Genomic DNA, 20602 nt, shown 5'->3' with positions numbered 1-20602 from the left:
CACGGGTAATAGTTTGGTGTATGCGACTCGAGGATTTCTTTTATATATATTCTAGCCCATATAATTATAATTTCAGATGAAAATATATAAGCCACATAAATATAATTTTAGATGAAAATATATTCATGCATATTTGGCAATTTGCTGTATCTCATATTATGCCTTGGAGATATTTCCGTGTTACTATGCAGAGAGCTATCATCTCTTTTTTCTCTTTTTCCTTTTCTAAAAGCAGCATCATGTTTCAGTGTACTGACGAGCCATCATTTAACTAATTCCCTATTAATGGACATTTGGATTGTTTCCATTTTTAAAAATATTTTCAAACAAGACATCCTTTTACTTATGTCTTGGCATCCTGTGTGAGTACTTCTGTGGGCTACATTCCTAGAAGTCAGAAGACAGGCTATAATTTAATAGAGAGTAACAAACTGCTGTCCCCACACCCCCCAACCCCGTCCACCAACAGCCGGTTGGTTCCCTTACACCCTTGCCAACGCCGGGCGCTATCCATCATTTTTATCTTTGCTAATCTGATTTGTGAAAAATGATGTCTTGTTTTCATTTGCATCTTTGATGTACTGGTAAGCATCTGCTCATAGGTTTTATTGGCCTTTGTCTGTGAACTGCCTCTTCACGTTCTTCCAAATGCTTTTAAATGCATTTTTTAATCATTTTGGATGTATCATCAAAAGGCAATTCCTTCCCAATTAAGTTGTGGTTACAGGGCTTTATTGTTCCTACAACTTAAAAGATGCTTTATGCAAAGGTGTTTTTACTTTGGAACTATGAGAATGTTTAACTAGATAGAGGTGGTAGTTGCACAACATTGTGAATGGACTAAATAACAGTGATTTGTTCACTTTAAAATGGTTGGTTTTATGTTATGTGAATTTCACCTCAATAAACTATTTTTTTAAGAAAGATGCTTTATACTAATTTCCAATTGATCTTCAACGGCAGAAACTCCTAACTTCATGGCTCTAAATGAAAGCACTAATTCGAAAAGATATACACATCCCTATGTTCATTGCAGCTTTACTTACAATAGCTAATATATGGAAGAAACCTACATGTCCATCAAAAGATGAATGGATAAAGAAGATACACAATGGAATAAAAATCCTGTCATTTGTGACAGCATGGATGGACCTAGAGGGTACTATGCTAAGTGAAATAAGTCAGACAGAGAAAGACAAACACTGTGTGATTTCACTTATATGTGGAATCTAAAAAACAAAACGAATGAACAAATGTAACAAAATAGAAACAGAATTACAGATACAGAGAAAAAACTGGTGGCTGCCTGAGGGGAGGAGGCATGGGGGGAGGAAAGAAATAGGTGAGGGAGATTAAGTGGTACAAACTTTCAGTTACAAAATAAATGAGTCACAGGTATGAAATGTACAGCGTGGAGAATATAGTCAATAACTATGTAATATCTTTGTACGGTGACATATTGTAGTGATCACGTTGAAATGAATGGAAGTATGCATAAATATACAGAATCACTATGTTGTGTAACGAGAACTAATATAGTGTCATAGGTCAATTATACTTCAGAAACAAAGAAACTCATAGAAAAAGAGATCAGATTTGTGGTTACCAGAAGGGAGGGGTTGGGGGAAGGGGGAACCGGATGAAGGCAGGCAAAAGGCACAAACTTCCAGTTACAGGATAAATAAGTCCTAGGGATGTGATGTACCACATGGTAAATAGAGGGAACCCTGCTGTGTGTCACACATGAAGACTGTTAAGAGAGTAAATCCTAAGAGTTCTCATCTCACAGAAAAAAATGTTTCTCTAGGGACCTCCCCGGTGGTCCAGTGGTTGAGAACCCATCTTGCAAGGCAAGGGGCGCGGGTTCGAGCCCTGGTCGGGGGACTAACATCTCACATGCCGCACGGGGCAACTAAAACCACGCACCAGAACTAGAGAGGAGCCCGCGTGCCGCAACTAAGACCCGACGCAGCCAAAAATTAAGATAAATAAATAATAAATTTTTAAAAACAGAACTGTTATAAAAAGTTATACAAAAAAAAGTTTTTCTATTTCTTTAATTTTGTACCCATAGGAGCTGGTGGATGTTCACTAAACGTACTGTGATATCACTTCACGATGTATGTAAGTCAAATCATTATGCTGTATACCTTCAACTTACATAGTGCTGTATGTCAATTATCTCTCAATAAAACTGGAAGAAAAAAATAATAGCAACAAAAAATGCAATGGATGGAAACATTTAAACAAACAAACAAAAAAGGGGCTTCCCTGGTGGCACAGTGGTTGAGAGTCTGTCTGCCGATGCAGGGGACACGGGTTCGTGCCCTGGTCTGGGAAGATCCCACATGCCGTGGAGCGGCTGGGCCCGTGAGCCATGGCAGCTGAGCCTGCGTGTCCGGAGCCTGTGCTCCGCAACGGGAGAGGCCACATCAGTGAGAGGCCCGCGTACCGCAAAAAAAAAAAAAAAAAAAAGGAAAGAAATTTGCTTTATGCTAATTTCCCCTTGATCTTCAGTGGCAGAAGCTCCTCACCGCTTGGCTCTGTGGCTGTTACTAACTGTTAGCAGCAACTCCAAGCCTGGGCCGCTCCATCCCGCATCCCCCAGACACCTGCTCAGCCAACGCAGAGGTTCTCAGAACTGGGCACATCTGTGGGATATTCCTTGTCCAAAAAGTTTGTGTCCGTTAAAGATGATGTACAAAGACTCTGAAATCTTCCTAAAACTCCTTTTTACATATTTCTTTCAAATGTCTCCTTCCCAGTGTTTTAATAGTTAAAAAAAAAAAATTGTGCTGGATTTCTCTCCTGTCCCTGCCACATGAAACGGCATTTTTCAGTCATTTTTCCTTGGGCCCTTCTAAAAAGGGTTATTGGGGGGAAAAAAAAAAAGATCCTGGCCTTTTGAGGACCTATCTTATCTGAGATACATTTCCGAAAAAAGGTCCTCCTCAAGCATGGGGCCAGCTGCTGGTGGTGTTTTTCGACTTCCGCCTCCTCGGTGGGGTCACTAAAGCATTCTCACCTCCAGTTTCTCCTGACTCTGATCTTCCCAGCCATACCCACGAGGCAGCCAAACCACAGGCAGAAAGAGGCTGCCTGCCAGGGCTGACTAGCTAGGATTCCAAAGCCAGGGCTGCAGCAGGGCCCAGTGATGCCCAGGAGACGACAAAGTCACAGCTTGGTTCAAGGGTCAAGTCCTGCCCTGACCAGCAGCTTGACCTGAGGCAAGTTTTATCACCTCTCTGATCCCCAGTGACACAATCCTTTGCAGGGTTATTGCAGATGAAACGGGATGACAAATGCAGGGCCCCGACACAGGGATCGTGCACCATAATCAGTGCTGATCACGAGAGGCAAAGCCTGGACCCACAGGCCTAGCAGCACAAGAGGCCAGCCATAGATGCAGACCTACTTCGGGATGGAGGAACCACTGCTCTAGGATGCTAAGTTTTGGATGCCCTGGGCTTGGTCCTTTGACCGCTTCTCCATCTACCGTTCCCCTCTGGAATCTTCTCTCATCTCATGGCTTTAAACCACCAGGTGTGCTGACCTCAAACATGGGTCTCCAGCCCAGCTTCTAACATGAACTCCACTTCCCCAATAAAATGCAAATTTCATGGTGACAGAAACATTGTTTTGTTTTCATCTCCATCTTCAGCACCTAGAACAGCACCTGGCTCAGGTAGGGGCCCAGTAAATAGTTGCTGAGAGAACAAAGAATGCTATTAGTTGAACTTAAAACTCCTTTAAGAACGAAGAATAAGAAAAATTAAACAACTGGTAGTATTCAGGTGAAACTATCTTGTCGTTTTTTAACATCTTTATTGAAGTATAATTGCTTTACAATGGTGTGTTAGTTTCTGCTCTATAACAAAGTGAATCAGCTATACGCATACATACTGTCCCCATATCTCCTTCCTCTTGTGTCTCCCTCCCACCCTCCCTACCCCACCCCTCTAGGTGTTCGCAAAACACCAAGCTGATCTCCCTGTGCTATGCGGCTGCTTCCCACTAGCTACCTATTTTACATTTGGTAGTGTATATATGTGCACGCCACTTTCTCACTTTGTCCCAGCTCACCCTTCCCCCCCCCATGTCCTCAAGTCCATTCTGAAACTATCGGTTTTTATCCACGAGGGAAGAACAGAAGGTTTTATCACACATCAGCAACTTCTCCGGAGCCTCGGGGTCCAGTTCCTTCCCTGAGCCTCAGGCACTGAGCTCTGGGTACCTTATCCCTGTGCAGTGCTGGGCTCAGAAACAAGGGCTCTGGGTTTGAATCCTGACTCTGGCACTTCCTAACCATGTGACCTTTGGTGAGAACTTCCCCCCTTATCTGTGCCTCAGTTTCCTCCTCTGCAAAGGGAGGAGGGTTGTGATGGTAGCCAAGCTGCTTGCAGGTCCTTAAGGTGGGACTTGAAGTAAGCCAGGCGCTGAGAAACTGATTTACGTGCCATTAGCGGGAAGCTCCCGTGCTTACCTGCACATTTTTGTGGTTGAATTGAAAAGCTTCACTTTGTAGCCACTGTTGCAAATGAGCAGGAAGAGCTCCTTGGTAAGTGGCGGGTACCAGACCATACAGGTGGGGTAGCTGCCCTGGTCAGTTCGCTGAATGTCCAGGACTTCCAGGTGGTCTTTGTAGCTCTTGAGTAGATTATACTCGATCTACAGAGAAGCCCAGATGAATACGCATGAGGACTGAGGTGAACGAAGTCAGTCAACAGTCCTTTTCTGCGGAGAGACAGCATCAGGCCTTCTAGGAGAAGACTTGCCCAAACTTCTAATAAGCTACCAATACGGAGTATCCATTATGAGCAAGATGATGCCATTTAATACTCACGACTCCCCAGCAAAGCAGTACTGTTGTGCCCATTTTGCAGATGAGAAAACAGATGTTCAGAGAGGTTCAGTGGTTTCCCCAAGGTCACACAGCTAAGAAGTGGGAGGATGAGAATTCAAATCTAGGTCCAACTAACTCCAAAACCTGAACTCTTACAGTTATGTTGTACTGCTTCACTTATCATTATCTTGGGAACTTTTTGAGGGTAGGAACTAATTCATATCTAAATCTCAGCACTTGACAGTCATAAATTAGCAGCCTGCTGAATTTCACACATATGTAGGCTTTGGTGGCCAGACCAGCATGGATGGACAGAAGGAAGGATGGATAGAATAAAGGAAGTAACGGGGGGAGGGAAGGAAGGAAGTTAAGATGGATGCACAGATAGATCGATTGATTTTGAATCTTTTGGCTCGATCATGTAATATTGCATTTGCCGCTGTCTCTACCTTTCCCTCTGATATTCTCTGAGTTGTCACATTGAGGTAAAAGCCTGGCCCTGTCCCCTAGACACACAGAAAGTGTAAGTGTTGGCTTCGAAACATACACTGAGAGGCGAGGGTGGCTGAGCTGTCGGTGCTGTGGGGAGTACCCCCACCCCGCCGTCAACGTGCCACTTCCCAGGAGCCTCCTTACTCAGGACACAGGTCCCTGTGTGGTGTCAGAGCCGTTTGAAGGCCAAGTGCCAACTCAGAAAGGTTTTCGCTACTTTGTCATACATGCATTTTCTCAAACAAACACAAGTACTGTGGGTCTGGTTCTGTGCCAGAAGCCAGGGAGGTAACGAGAACGAGACATGTTCCTGGTGACCAGGCAAAGGAAAATGAAACAGCTCACCAAGAGTCTGTCTCTCCCGAGGCTCAGCAGTCTCGGCTCGTTGCTATCCAGATGAACCCCGAACAGGACACTTCGAATGCTCTTGCGATGAGAACGAAGTCTTGCCAAATACTCCCAGACCCTTCGTCCATTTTTGACTCTCACCACGTAAACGGCCACAGTGAAACTTACATCCTGAGTATGAGCGAAAGAGCAGAAGTTGCTCCTTTTTAGATTTTGTTAACTTAAGAATCATCACTATGTTTTTCCTACTAACTTTGCTTTTAGAAATTTTATGCAAAAGGAAAACCTTTGTCTATTGGAGCAAGTAGTAAAATAATGCCCGTTTTGCAGATGAGAAAATCAAGGTTCAAAGTAGGAAGGTGGGGGCAGGGAGAGACGGTATTTGTCTGACACTATGGTCTTACTCTCCTTGCTGGTCCCCACCTCATTCTCTGTTGGAAACTGAAACCCTGACTCTTTCTGCCTCTGTCCTCCCTTCTCTTTATCCGGCTACACAAAATTTTAAAAGGTACGATTAAAAAATATATACATGATGGCTGAGAGTGACAGGGGTCGGGGAGAGGGCGGGAGCAGCCTGAAGGGACCTGGGGCGCCTGAGTCAGTGTGCTGCTGGGAAGCGTGTGAGGGACAGAGGTTCAAGTGAAGCCGGCTGCTTCCCCGCACCCCACCCCATCCCCCAAGAGAACTGGCATGAAGGGAGAGGTTGGGGGGGTCCCAGAAAAATCTTTACTGAGATTAAGAGCCCTATTCACAGAGGGAAGGACCAGAATCTGAAATGCTCGGTGGAAGACTCCGCTTAAATGAGAATGTCATCTCGTCAAAAATCAAAGGGAAAGATAAAACCCTGGATGCAGAGAAAGGGTTCCGAAAAACTAACAAACCAAAATGAGCTGTCAGAGTAGCAGAATCCAAGTCTGGAAGTTCTGAGGCCGTGGTCTTGTTTTCAGGCAGAAGTCCCCCCACTTCCCCCACCCCTTTCTCCTTTTATAACAGCTTTATTGAGATATAATTCACCTCCCACACAATTCACCCACTGGAAGTGTACAGTTCAATGGGCTTTAGTATATTCACAGAGCTGTGCATCCATCATCACAGTTTTAGAACACTTTCATCACCTCCAAAAGAAACCTGTACCCTCTAGCAGCTACTCCCCATCCCCCCTAACTCCCAGCCCCTCCCCCTTGTGGCTTTAACTAAGGTTGCTGAGCCCCTGGACAGCACTCAGTGAAAATACTCACAGCGGTCGCCATATACTGGGAGTCATGGGAGAAGCTGACGTGAGTCACACTGGTTCTGGAATATTTGAAAGGCTCTGGGGTTTCACTTTCTAAGGACATTGCATCAAGAATGTAAACGGTCCCTTCTGTGAAGCCAGCTCCGAGGAGAGCTCCTGAAATCACAAGCCAGAGAACAATGATCGAAAAGGACTTCATTCACTCAAGAAACATCGACTCCACACCAGACCTTGTTCTACGTGCCAAGGAGACAGCAACGAACACGACAGACAAGGTCCTGAGAAGGAGAAGTAAACTGGAAAGCATGGCATCGTGGGATGAGACCAGGCGGTACGGAGCTCTGCAGCGTCCAGGGGGAGAAGGCGTCCCATCTGGCCTGGTGCGGGCAGAGGGTCAAGGTAACCTTCCTGGAGCTGTGACAGCCAAGGGATTAGCCATTTGGATCTGTTTTCAGTTTAAAACCTAAGACAGGCTGACAAAATGAAAATACCTTCGGGGTTGTAGGTCAGACTCTGGACTCCAAGCCCCTTCTCAAAGATCCTGCTGAAGAGGTATTTTTTCTGTTCATAATCCCACACTTTGATCATCCCACAGAAACTCCCGATGGCAATGAGGGGTTGGTACGGGTGGCAGGAGATGGCACAAATGGCATCCTTGGGCTCTACAAATAACTTCTCAAGTTTGGTCCCATCTGCTGTTAAGTGGTACACTGACGCATCCGACGTTCCAATGATAAAATTCCTGTTTGCCAAGGAGAGACCCAACAGCATCAGTGTTTGCAGGGAATGGGGCACGCCAGCTATTCTGCTGCTAATTGCACATGAAACGCCTCTGTCGTCTGTAATTTAGTGACATTATTAACCCAACATCTCCAAAAATATACCACCAATACCCAACAGCCTCCATTTGCAAGTGAAAAAGCCCACATTTCTACATGTAAATTGAGTCATTAAGTATGCAGATGGACAGTCAGTTGTACAATTAGCTAATCTGCACATGCAAATATTCATTTGTGTATGCAAATATGGAGTTTGGTGCACACATACAGATGTGCCTGCAAATACCACAAGGGTAATTAAGCAGACTCACAGATAATTCTGTCTTGAAATGTTATGGCTATTAACTATCAAATCCCTTTAACTGTAGTGCTAGGACAAACTCAGCTTCGAGAAAGGAGACCAACCTATAGCGAAGGACTCCAGAGGCAACAGAGATTAGAGCCCTTTCCAGCTTCCCACCACTAGACATTCTTAACAGGAGAATGATGTTTCACTTAAAAAATGGATTAAATAGTGATTGTGACCAGCCAAGGAGATCCGTCTGCAAGGCAGGTAAAGGACTGACTAGGGAGGCCAGTACCCTCGAGTTCACATCCCAGGAATAGGAAGAAGATCCCACTGTACACAAACTAAAAGGAGACATCACTTTTTGACCATGCAAATGATGAGATTCATTAACAACTCACCTTACAATAAAAAGGTCACCTTTTAAAGTGTAGTCTGGAGGATAGTTTGTATTTTCAGTCGGAGGAGTTGCCGGGGTCTTTGAGAAGGACAGGCTCCTTATGGAGCTCAGTTTGAAGTGGCTGTACCAGTTCACAATGGACAGGGTGTGATCGTAGAACTTGATGTTACCCCGAATGTCACCTGTGACAACATAGCTGAAATGGAGAATAACGTCGGTTTGTTAAATAATGGTAATGAGTACCATCTATTGAACACCTAATTATATGTCAGCCCCTGGACTCCGGGCATTGTAAAAACTTTCACTTAATACTGCCCTGGGCTTCCCTGGTGGTGCAGTGGTTAAGAATCCACCTGCCAACGCAGGGGACACGGGTTCAAGCCCTCTTCTGGGAAGATCCCACATGCTGCTGAGAAACTAAGCCCATGTGCCACAACTACTGAACCTGCGCTCTAGAGAGGCCGCAAGCCACAACTACTGAAGCCCGCGTGCCTGGAGCCTGTGCTCCACAACAAGAGAAGCCGCTGCAGTGAGAGGTCCGCGCACCACAATGAAGAGTAGCCCCCACTCGCCGCAGCTAGAGAAAGCCCGCACGCAGCAGCGAAGACCCAACACAGCCAAAAATAAAAACAAATAAATAAATTTATTAAAAAAAAAATATTGCCCTATGTGGCTGATTTTACTGTCATCCCAGTTCACATCTAGGAAACTTAAGGCTCAAGGCCTCAGATTGCCAGATTTAGCAAATAAAAATGCAGGATACCCAGTTAAATTTGAATTTCAGATGAACAATGAGTAAATTTTTAGAATAAGTATGTCCCATATATTGCATGGTCCCAAATGCAGTTGCCCCATGCAACATTTGGGACGTACATAAACCTGGCAACCCTATCAGGGCCACGTGGCTAGGCTATGCAGGGATCCAGGTGTATCTTATGCAAAGTCCATGCTCTCTGCTCTCCTCTTCCCTGCCCCGCAAGATCAGCCCCATGCAATGGCAGTGGGCAGTGATTTACATCCTCTGCCGTAAGACTACAGATGACAATAGAGTCCATCAACCATTCCTCTGAAATCACGCAGGCTGGCAACGAGATACAGGAGGACACTGCTGTGAGAGCAATCGATTATAAAACCCTGTCCAGTCACCACAGCCAAAGGCAGTGCTGCGTGACAAAACAGCTTTTATTTCCAGTCCTCAGAGCCATCCCAAATGAGCCTGTTTTTTTTTAAAGCCTCTGACATAATTCTAATCATGGGGGGCGGGGGGAGGTGTGGGATGAATTTTCTCTTATATACACAAAGTGATTAAATGAGGTTTCTGATTAATAAGCAAGGCAGGTGGGCCGAGTAATTGGCGAGAATGTCATTCACAGCCCTCTGCTGGACAGAAATGGCAAAACAATCCAAGTGTTTTCTGAGACCTTTTCCAGCAAGGGCTCTGGGGTCCTGGCTGGGTTTTATTTAACATGGAGAAAAGGAAACCCAGGCCTGGTCTTCCCTGGGTCCTAACCCCCAACAATTAAAAGTTGATTGCATCATCAACTGCAATTCTACTACTGTCTTTTCTCATCAAGTGAGTGAAGATGACGATTTGCATTTGTCTTTGTAAAGCCACGCCAGGACCTCACTGTTCCTCTGTATTAAAAGAAAGGGTCAAGAAAGCAATGGGCTTCTGGGAAGCAGATGGCACAGTGACTCCAACCATGTGGGCAGGGTTCTTGTCACGAGGCAATCGTCTCCAGCACACTGATAATGGCTGTTTTACCTAGAGCTCCCCTGTACCAGATGACATGCTAAGAGTTTTACAAGGCTTGGGAATTCCCTGGCGGTCCAGTGGTTAGGACTCAGAGCTTTCACTGCCGGGGCCAGGGTTCAATCCCTGGTCAGGGAACTAAGATTCCGCAAGCCATCCTCACAGAGTCACTCTGGAGGGACAGTATTGTTATGCCTACTTTACAGATGGAAGATTGGAGGCTCAGCACATTTAAGTCCCTTGTCCAAGGTCACTTGGCAAGGAAGGGATGCATCTGGCAATGTGAACCCCTTTATGTCTGAGGCTAAGGCATAAGGCTTAGATCATCTATGTGCTCCCGCAGCCTCTCAAAATCAAAGAGTTAGGGAACTTTATAAAGTTATGTTGTGGTTCATCTTTTCATGAGGGGTAAATGTTATTCTGTAATCAGAAAAAAATATATAGCTATTTATGTCCTTTTCTTAAGTTTAAAGTATGGGCAAAATAAGTATAATTAGGGCAGAAGAAAAAAAATTAGTTACTTTTTGTTTCACCAACACAAAAGGATTGTTAAAAGTAATACATGCCTGGGACTTCCCTGGTGGTGCAGCGGTTAAGAAGCCACCTGCCAGTACAGGGGACACGGGTTCGAGCCCTGGTCCGGGAAGATCCCACATGCCGCAGAGCAACTAAGCCCGTGCACCACAACTACTGAGCCTGCGCTCTACAGCTCACGAGCCACAACTACTGAAGCCTGCGTGCCACGACTACTGAAGGCCGTGTGCTCTAGAGCCCATGCTCTGTAACAAGAGAAGCCACCGCAATGAGAAGCCTGTGCACCGCAATGAAGAGTAGCCCCCGCTCGCTGCAACTAGAGAAAGCCTGCGTGCAGCAGCAAAGACCCAACGCAGCCAAAAATAAAATAAATAAATAAAATATTAAATTACTATTAAAAAAAAAATACATGCCCATTACTTTTTTTTAAAAAAAGCAAACCAATCAGTACAAATGAGACTATAAAAAGCAGTAAATCCACCCCCACCCTTGATCCTAGCTCTCAGTTCTTTTCCTCAGAGGCAGCCAGTGTTTCCAGTTAATTGGCTCTCCCCAGAAACAATCCATGCATATACAACATACGTGTATACCTCCAAAAGGGTTTTAAAATAATTTTATAATCATCTATAGCTACTTTTTAATTAATTAAGTACCTGTCAACTGTAGTAAGCACAGTGATACCCTCCTTCTGCAAATGAACCAGTTTACAAGGTGTGATGTGGGGAAAGCCCAAAGAGGTGGAGGCAGACGGCGGTGGGCGGTAAATGTCCCAGACAACCAGCTTCCCTTCCATTGTCGCCGACAGTATTTGGGTTAAATTCAAATGAAAGACTGACTGGCTAAATTTTCCCACGAGCTTGTTGAATGTCTGCATTTCAAGAGACAGGTTATGAGTTACCTTTGGTAGTAAATATAAAACAAAACATTTATCAACACGACGTTTTATAATGTTTTACCTAAATATAGTTGGAAAAAAATAAAGTAAAAAAGAAAAAATCATTTTAAAAAACCCTCCCCCATGGATTGCCACGATCAGGCAATTCTGAACCTCTGAAGGTTTGCTAAGAGCAAGTGAAGGGTTATATACTGGCTTAATTAAACTGTTTGCTTAAAGCAAATGAAGGAGTGATTAATCATCGTTTATATCTGTTCAACTTCTCTTACTGAGGTTTCAGAGACTGATAAAGAAACTAATGTTTGTCGTGGACAAAGCATGCTCCAGCTGTAAAACATTATAAAACAATTCTCTCAGTTTATTTTTGATCATAAATTATTTTCCCATCAGTGGAAATTTAAGTGCTGTACATAGAAATGCCCCAAGACTTCTTATTAAATGTGTGCTACGTAGGATAAGGCACTAGGCCATCTTTCTTAGAGAGTGTCTTAGAGATGAAGTATAGAAGGAACCCAGAGCAGTGAGTGAACCCTCAGTGAATGTTTACTGAATGAATACATGAAGGAAACTCGGCGATCTGTCATATGATACAGTAAGTCTGCTGCCTGACTCTCTACTTAGGCAGAGAAGATCCTAAGGTGGACCTCTTTGACTTGAACACAAGAGGGTCAGTAGAAGCACAATTGGTCAAGCAAGGACATCATATTCTTTCTAAGAACAGCCCTGTTTCAACACGAGGCATTTTTATCATTTCAAACTGCAGCTGATCCTCATTCTTTGTGGATTCGGTATTTGTGAATTTACCTACTTTCTGATATTTATTTGTAGCCCCCAAGTCAATCCTTGTGGCACTTTCACAATCATTTGCAGATGTGTGCATGTGCCAAGTGGTGAAAAACGTGACATTCCCAGCTGAGGTCAAACAAGGCAACTCTGTGCCTTCTTGTTTCAGCTCTCAAACGAGAGACAAGTGTCCTTTTCCTAGCCTGTTTAATGTGATGTTCTAAATTTTTTTGGTGCTTTTTTTTTTTTTTTTTTTGTGGTACACAGGCCTCTCACTGTTGCGGCCTCTCCCGCTGCGGAGCACAGGCTCAGGACGCGCAGGCTCAGCGGCCATGGCTCACGTGCCCAGCCGGCATGTGGGATCTTCCCGGACCGGGGCACGAACCCGTGTCCCCTGTATCGGCAGGCGGACTACCAACTACTGCGCCACCAGGGAAGCCCTTTTTGGTGCTTTTTGTTGGTGATTTTGGTATTTAAATTGGCTCCTGACTATGGTACTGAAATGCTGTCTAGTGCTCCTAAGCCCAAGAAGGCTGTGACGTGCCTTACAGAGAATACACCTGTGTTAGATAAGCCTCATTCAGACAGGAGTTCTATCTAGTGAGTCCAACATTAAGGAACCAACATTATATATTAAATATGGTGTCTTTAAACAGAAACATACATAAAACAAGGTCATGTATCTGTCAGTCGGTGAAAGTACTGTGACCCTAGGCTGGCAGGAGCCTATTCCTGTATCTCTCCTAGGAGCAATGATTCAGCATCCGCTAATTCAGGTCTACAGAGACCTTACAGAACATAACTGCTGCAAATAATGAGAACTGACTGTATTTTTTTTTTGATACTTTGATGTATGAAAAGCAAAGTTTGCAGACAGGATAATCTTGCCTTGTGTCCATCGTCTTTTGGCATGCCCTCTTGAAAAATAAAGTTTTATTGGTCAAACCAAAGGTGAAGAAGGGAAGCAGAAAAATCATTGTCAGCTGCACAGTGAGAGCAGGTTATGTGAGTATCAAAAGCAGAAACTGCTGCAGAAGACAGGACTCAAGGTCCACCTCAGGTGCAATCACTCAAGGAAAGCAGGAACGATAAAACGTTCCCCCCAACACGTGGCTCACCACCTTTCTACTGGCTCTGAAACATCTAAATACCCAACATCATCTTTTAAAAATGGTCCTATCGGGCTTCCCTGGTGGCGCAGTGGTTGAGAGTCCGCCTGCCGATGCAGGGGACACGGGTTCATGCCCCGGTCCGGGAGGATTCCACATGCCGCAGAGCTGCTGGGCCCATGAGCCATGGCCGCTGGGCCTGCGTGTCCAGAGCCTGTGCTCCGCAACGGGGGAGGCCCCCGTGGTGAAAGCCCACGTACCGCAAAAAAAAAAAAAAAAAAAGGTCCTATCTATCTATCCAACCATTGACTTATTTTTGGCCCTGCGTCTTTCAGGATCTTAGTTCCCCCACCAGGGTTGGAACCCACGCTGCCTGCATTGGGAGCACCGAGTCTTAACCACTGGACCGCCAGGGAAGTGCACCCAGTATCATTTTTATTGCTCTGAAAACTGAGCAGCTTAAAGGGATCCACTCATGTTCAACTACTTTACTTATTTCACCCCAAATTAACTTTCATCTTTTGTCATGAGCACACATACATTATAAAAATCATCACTTTCTTGGGTATTTTCTCATGGTAGTAAACTTTCTTTGCCATTTATTTATTTATTTATTTATCTATCTATTTTTAAAATATTTATTTGGCTGTGCTGGTTTTTAGTTGCGGCCCGAGGGATCTTTGCTGCCGCGTGTAGGATCTTCAACTGCAGCATGCAAACTCAGTTGCGGCATGCAGGATCTAGTTCCCTGACCAGGGATCGAACCCAGGTCCCCTGAATTGGGAGTGCAGAGTCTTAGCCACTGGACCACCAGGGAAGTCCCTGCCATTTATTTTTATCCATATTATTTTGAACAATCCGTCCATTATTTTTAACTGGCCATTCAGTATGGTAAAGGACCTAAGTAAAAATTTCAAATTATTTTGCAATATAAAGATACATACAAAGAGAAGCCCAAAATGACTAAGCTGACACACACATATTTATTCTCCACAGTCAGACGTAAAAAAAAGCACAACAGGCATACTCACTTTTTCTGTTAAAAGTGGGGCACTGTGAACAAGTATATCTCCCTCTTCATACTGATAAGCACAGAAAAAAAAAATCACTACTAAAAAAAGACTTGGTTTCCAAAAGAAGAGCTACATAACAGCAAAAATCAAAACAAATGCATCTGAACAGCGTCAGAGCTTTGCAATTTCTACAGGTAGGATAACCTGCTGTCTCTAGGGACATCTAGAAACATTCTGAAAAAAAAGTAAATACATAAAAAACGCCACAAATGACTGTGACTAAGTGGTAGTTAATGCAAATCTGAATTCTACATTTATAAGGCTTTGAAGCTATAATTAATACCTGAAGGAATGAATATCACTGAAAATCAGCAATTCCAAGCATTTTTGTTTAGCATTTTTTTAATTGAGGAAAATTCACTTAATATAAAATTAACCATTAACCCTTTTAAAGTGTAAAATTTAGTGCCATTTAGTACATTAACAATACTGTGCAAACATCATTCCCTCTAGTTCCAGGACACTTTCGTCAGCCCAAAGGAGGGCCTCTATCCATTAAGCAGTCACCTCCCATCCCCCCCAGCCCCTGACAACCACCATTCTGATTTCTGTCTCTATGAATTTACCTATTCTGGACAGTTCATATCAATGGAATTATAGAGTATGTGGCTTTTTGTGTCTGGCTTCTTTCGTTCAGCATAATGTTCTAAAGGTTCATCCACGGTGTGGCAGGCGTCTGTACTTCATTGCTTTTAATGGCTCAATAATATTCCATATATGGATAGACCACATTTGGTTTATCCATTCATTAGTTGATGGGCATTTGATTTGTTTCTACCTTTTGATTATTGTGAATAATGCTGCTGCTATGAACATTTGTGCATAAGTATTTGTTTGAACACCTGTTTTCAATTCTTTGGGGTATATACCTAGAAACTGGTGGGTCATATGGTAATTTTATGTTTAACTTTTGATATTTTTTTAATCTCATGATTTTTCCCTGTGTCAGTATACATATGACCAATCTGTTTGTTAATTCCTTTTTGAAAGGGAATAAAGTCCAAGATCTTGAAAAACCCTTGATCTTGAATATATTTTAGACCTTAAATATATTCACATAAATATCTGCCACATTACTTTAAAAACTTAAATGAAATTTAAATTATCTGCTTCTGACTTAATATGCTAATTTCCAATGGGACTAAAATAAATGCTATAATTAAATCAAAACATTTTAATATATGTTTATTGCTTTCTAAGTAGATACTATATTGTTACATTACCAAAAGATCTGTACTTAAAGAATAAACACATACTTGTTTATACATTTAAAACAAATGAAAATATTTCTACTTACCCACTTATAATATATTGCTTGTGTTTTACTATTGCTCACCAATTCTTTATTATTTGTTGGATTAAAAGTAAGGTAGCTCTGAAATATAAAGTATAAAAATATGTTACATTATAATACATTTTCTGTTTCTCTCTGGTTAAGCTGAATGTTAAAGTTAAATTATTTTATTTTATTTTATTTTATTTTTTTTGCAGTACGAAGGCCTCTCACTGTTGTGGCCTCTCCTGTTGCGGAGCACAGGCTCCAGACGCGCAGGCTCAGTGGCCATGGCTCACAGGCCCAGCCACTCCGCAGCACGTGGGATCTTCCCAGACCGGGGCACGAACCCATGTCCCCTGCATCGACAGGCGGACTCTCAACCACTGCGCCACCAGGGAAGCCCTAAATAATATCTTTAATTAAATAACTGAGTAGGAATATAAAACAGAAAAGACATGGGGGATTTCCCTGGTGGTCCAGTGGTTAAGACTCCACACTTCCACTGCAGGGAGCACAGGTTCAGTCCCTGGTCAGGGAACTAAGATCCGACATGCTTCGTGGCATGGTCAAAATAACAAAAACAAACAAACAAAACAAAAAAAGAAAAAAAAAGACATGGCATTTTGTAAGCAATAGGAATATAATTTAAATACTGAGTGTTAAAATTAATGGTCTCAAACGTGTTTCCTTTCTTATTTAGTCTTATTTATTATAATTCATCATCTATAAATTGGAGCAAGCAAAAGTAAACTAGTATATTCACCAATAACCTTTATTCTGTGTCCTTTTGGACAAAGACTGCTGTGTATTCATTTCTAAATTTAACAGGGCCACAAGGGAACTTGGAATGAATGCAAAATATTGGAAGGGGGTTCTGATTCCTGCCAAGATGGTGTGTAGCATGGGTTGCCTGGCTCCCTCCCCAAAAATCAACCCTGCAGACACTATAGAAGTGAAGGAAACCTGAAATGCAGAAACTAAGTAACAAGTGAGAAATCCCTGGGGAGACAAGGCATAAGTCTTGAAATGATATATGCATGGGAGGCGGGCAGCTGCAGCCTGACATGGAGGGCTGCAGGAGACAGATGAGAGATGGGTTGGAGAAATGCTTCGTTTGTTTTTTAAAGATTTTTTTGGATGTGGACCATTTTTAAAGTCTTTATTGAATTTCTTACAATATTGCTTCTGTTTTACATTCTGGTTTGCTGGCACTGAGGCATGTGGGATCTTAGCTCCCCAACCAGGTACCAAACCCGCCCTCCCTGCATTGGAAGGTGAAGTCTTAACCACTGGACTGCCAGGGAAGTCCCAAGAAATATTTTTTTTTCTTTGATTTTTTTTTTCATCTTTATTGGAGTATAATTGCTTTACAATGTTCTGTTAGTTTCTGCTGTATAACAAAGTGAATCAACGATATGCATACATATATCCCCATATCCCCTCCCTCTTGCGTCTCCCTCCCACCCTCCCTATCCCACCCCTCTAGGTGGTCACAAAGCACCAAGCCGATCTCCCTGTGCGATGCAGCTACTTCCCACTAGCTATCTATTTTACATTTGGTAGTGTATATATGTCCATGACACTCTCTCACTTCGTCCCAGCTTACCCTTCCCCCTCCCCGTGTCCTCAAGTCCATTCTCTACATCTGCGTCTTTATTCCTGTCCTGCCCCTAGGTTCTTCAGAACCATTTTTTTTTAATCCATATATATATGTTAGCATATGGTATTTGCTTTCCGAGAAATGCTTTTTAAGTTCCATTCCTGCCTCTCCCACCCCATGTCCTATTCCTTGCCTGTTGACTGCTGCCTCATTTCAGGAATGTAAACTACCAATGCCAATGTCATATGATCAATTTCAGGACAACACAAAGGCCTGGGTGGGGTGAAGAACTTGTGAAAGCAAGTGCATGGATGAGGCCTCACAAAGGCTGAAAATCAGCCTCAAATCACCTCAATCTCTGATTAGATCGAGGCCACCACTTTGCCAAAGCCCTCTAAGAAGCGAAAGTAAGTCTTCCTTGGAGTAAGTTATTATCAACCTGAGCCTCAAATTATTCCTATGCTTTTTAAAGCACAACATCTAGCATTCAATGAAAAACAACCAGGCATAGGCAAGAGACATGTCCAAATGACTGAAAAACAAGGGAGAAAAGTAATCTACAGAAAGAGACCCCCAGGAGATCCAGGTATTTTTTATGGCTGAGTAGTATTCCATTATATATATGTACCACATCTTCTTTATCCATTCATCTGTTGATGGACACTTAGGTTGCTTCCATATCTTGGTAATTGTAAATAATGCTGCTACGAACACTGGGGTGTATGTATCTTTTTGAATTAGTGTTTTTGTTTTTTTTCAGATATATATCCAGGGGTGGAATTGCTAGGTCATATGGAAGTTCTATTTTTAGTTTTTTGGGAAACCTCCATATTGTTTTCCACAGTGGCTGCACCAATTTACATTCCCACCAACAGTGCACGAGGGTTCCCTTTTCTCCACATCCTCTCCAATATTTGTTATATTGTGGTCATTCTGATAGGTGTGAGGTGATATCTCACTGGGGTTTTAATTTGCCTTTCCCTGATGATCAGAAATCAGATAACTCTATTTTTTTTAAAAATCAAGTGGAACTTCTAGATCTGAAAAAAAAATGGTTTAAAAAACACAAAATGGAAATTGAGTTATTTTTAGTGAGGTGGATGGACCTAGAGTCTGTCATACAGAGTGAAGTAAGTTAGAAAGAGAAAAACAAATACCGTATGCTAACGCATATATATGGAATCTAGAAAAATGGTACTGATGGACCTAGTGGCAGGGCAGGAATAAAGATGTAGATGTACACAATGGACTTGACAACACAGAGGGGAAAGGGGAAGCTGGGACGTAGTGAGAGAGTAGCATCGGCATATATACACTACCAAATGTAAAATAGATAGCTAGTGGGAAGCTGCTGCACAGCACAGGGAGATCAGCTCAGTGCTTTGTGACGACCTAGAGGGGTGGGATAGGGAGGGTGGGAGGGAGGCTCAACAGGGAGGGGATGGGGGATACTAACAGAACATTGTAAAGCAATTATACTCCAATAAAGATGTATTAAAAAAAGTGAATAAAGCATAGGGTGGGAGAAAAATAAAGAATAAAAAACAAAGGACTTCCCTGGTGGCACAGTGGTTAAGAATCTGCCTGCCAATGCAGGGGACACGGGTTCAAGTCCTGGTCTGGGAAGATCCCACATGCCGTGAAGCAACTAAGCCCGTGCGCCACAACTACTGAGCCTGTGCTCTAGAGCCCACGAGCCACAGCTACTGAGCCCGCATGCCACAACTACTGAAGCCCGCGCGCCTAGAGCCCATGCTCTGCAACAAGAGAAGCCACTGAGATGAGAAGCCCATGCACCACAATGCAGAGTAGCCCCCGCTCGCCACAACTAGAGAAAGCCCACGCACAGCAACGAAGACCCAATGCAGCCAAAAATAAAATAAAAATAAAAAATAAATAAATTTATTTAAAAAGAAAAGAATCCGCCTGCTAGTGCAGGTTCGAGCCCTGGTCCAGGAAGATCACACATGCCGTGGAGCAACTAAGCGTGTGCGCCACAACTACTGAGCCTGCACTCTAGAGCCCACAAGACACAACTACTGAGCCCACGTGCCACAACTACTGAAGCCTGTGCACCTAGAGCCTGTACTCCGCAACAAGAGAAGCCACCGCGATGAGAAGCCTGCGCACCGCAACAAAGACTAGCACCCACTCGCTGCAACTAGAGAAAGCCCGCACGCAGCAACGAAGACCCACGGCAGCCCAAAAATAATAATAAAAATAAATAAATAGGGCTTCCCTGGTGGCGCAGTGGTTAAGGATTGCCTGCCAATGCAGGGGACACAGGTTCGAGCCTTGGTCCGGGAAGATCCCACATGCTGCAGAGCAACTAAGCCCGTGCGCCACAACTACTGAGACTTCACTCTAGAGTCCGTGAACCACAACTACTGAAGCCCGCGTACCTAGAGCCCGTGCTCCACAACAAGAGAAGCCACCGCAATGAGAAGGCCATGCACTGCAACGAAGAGTGGCCCCCGCTCTCCTCAACTAGAGAAAGCCCACGCGCAGCAACAGAGACCTAATGCAGCCAAAAATAAAAATAAATAAAAATTTTAAAAATAAATAATACATCTTTAAAAGAAAATTATGTTGGGTGAAAGAAGCCAGAGCCCTCCACAAAGAGTCTATTTCATAAAATTCATTAAAATATGCAAAGTAACATTAATAAACAGGAGAGTCGATGTTGGGAGATGGATAGAGGGAAGAGATCATACCTTGAAGGCCATAGTGAGGAGTCTGGGTTTTATTCTAAGGACAAGGGAAGGCATTGAAGGATTCTGAGTCAGGGAGTGATATGATATAATCCATTTTGCTTATTTAAAAAATATCACTCTGGGGCTTCCCTGGTGGCGCAGTGGTTGAGAGTCCGCCTGCTGATGCAGGGGACACAGGTTCGTGCCCCGGTCTGGGAAGATCCCACATGCCGCGGAGCGGCTGGGCCCGTGAGCCATGACTGCTGAGCCTGCGCGTCCGGAGCCTGTGCTCCGCAACGGGAGAGGCCACAACAGTGAGAGGCCCGCGTACCGCAAAAAAAAAAAAAAAAAAAAAATATCACTCTGACTGCTGTGGGGAGATTGGCAAGGGTGCAGCACGGTGCAGCAGAGATCAGCTGGGAGGATGCGGAGGTCATGCAGGCAGAGGTGACTGTGGTCTGGACTAGATGGTGGCAGTGCAGACAGGGAGGAGAGGAAGGAGTC

At 43.7% G+C, this 20602-nt stretch overlaps 1 protein-coding gene across 1 annotated transcript in view; it reads right to left on the bottom strand.

Moving 5' to 3' along the window:
* The window catches only part of CFAP251 (cilia and flagella associated protein 251), a 69294-nt gene that overhangs the window by 27482 nt on the left and 21210 nt on the right, over window positions 1–20602 (bottom strand). Inside the window, 8 exon segments of the mRNA XM_033440886.2 lie at window positions 4484–4668; window positions 5681–5854; window positions 6922–7073; window positions 7409–7659; window positions 8384–8578; window positions 11323–11537; window positions 14488–14538; window positions 15827–15904. Coding sequence (XP_033296777.2) covers window positions 4484–4668; window positions 5681–5854; window positions 6922–7073; window positions 7409–7659; window positions 8384–8578; window positions 11323–11537; window positions 14488–14538; window positions 15827–15904 — 1301 coding nt within the window.

This window comes from Orcinus orca, chromosome 15 (genome assembly GCF_937001465.1).
Source record: "Orcinus orca chromosome 15, mOrcOrc1.1, whole genome shotgun sequence".
Lineage (NCBI taxonomy): Eukaryota > Metazoa > Chordata > Mammalia > Artiodactyla > Delphinidae > Orcinus > Orcinus orca.
This window is presented reverse-complemented; position numbering and strand designations above follow the sequence as displayed.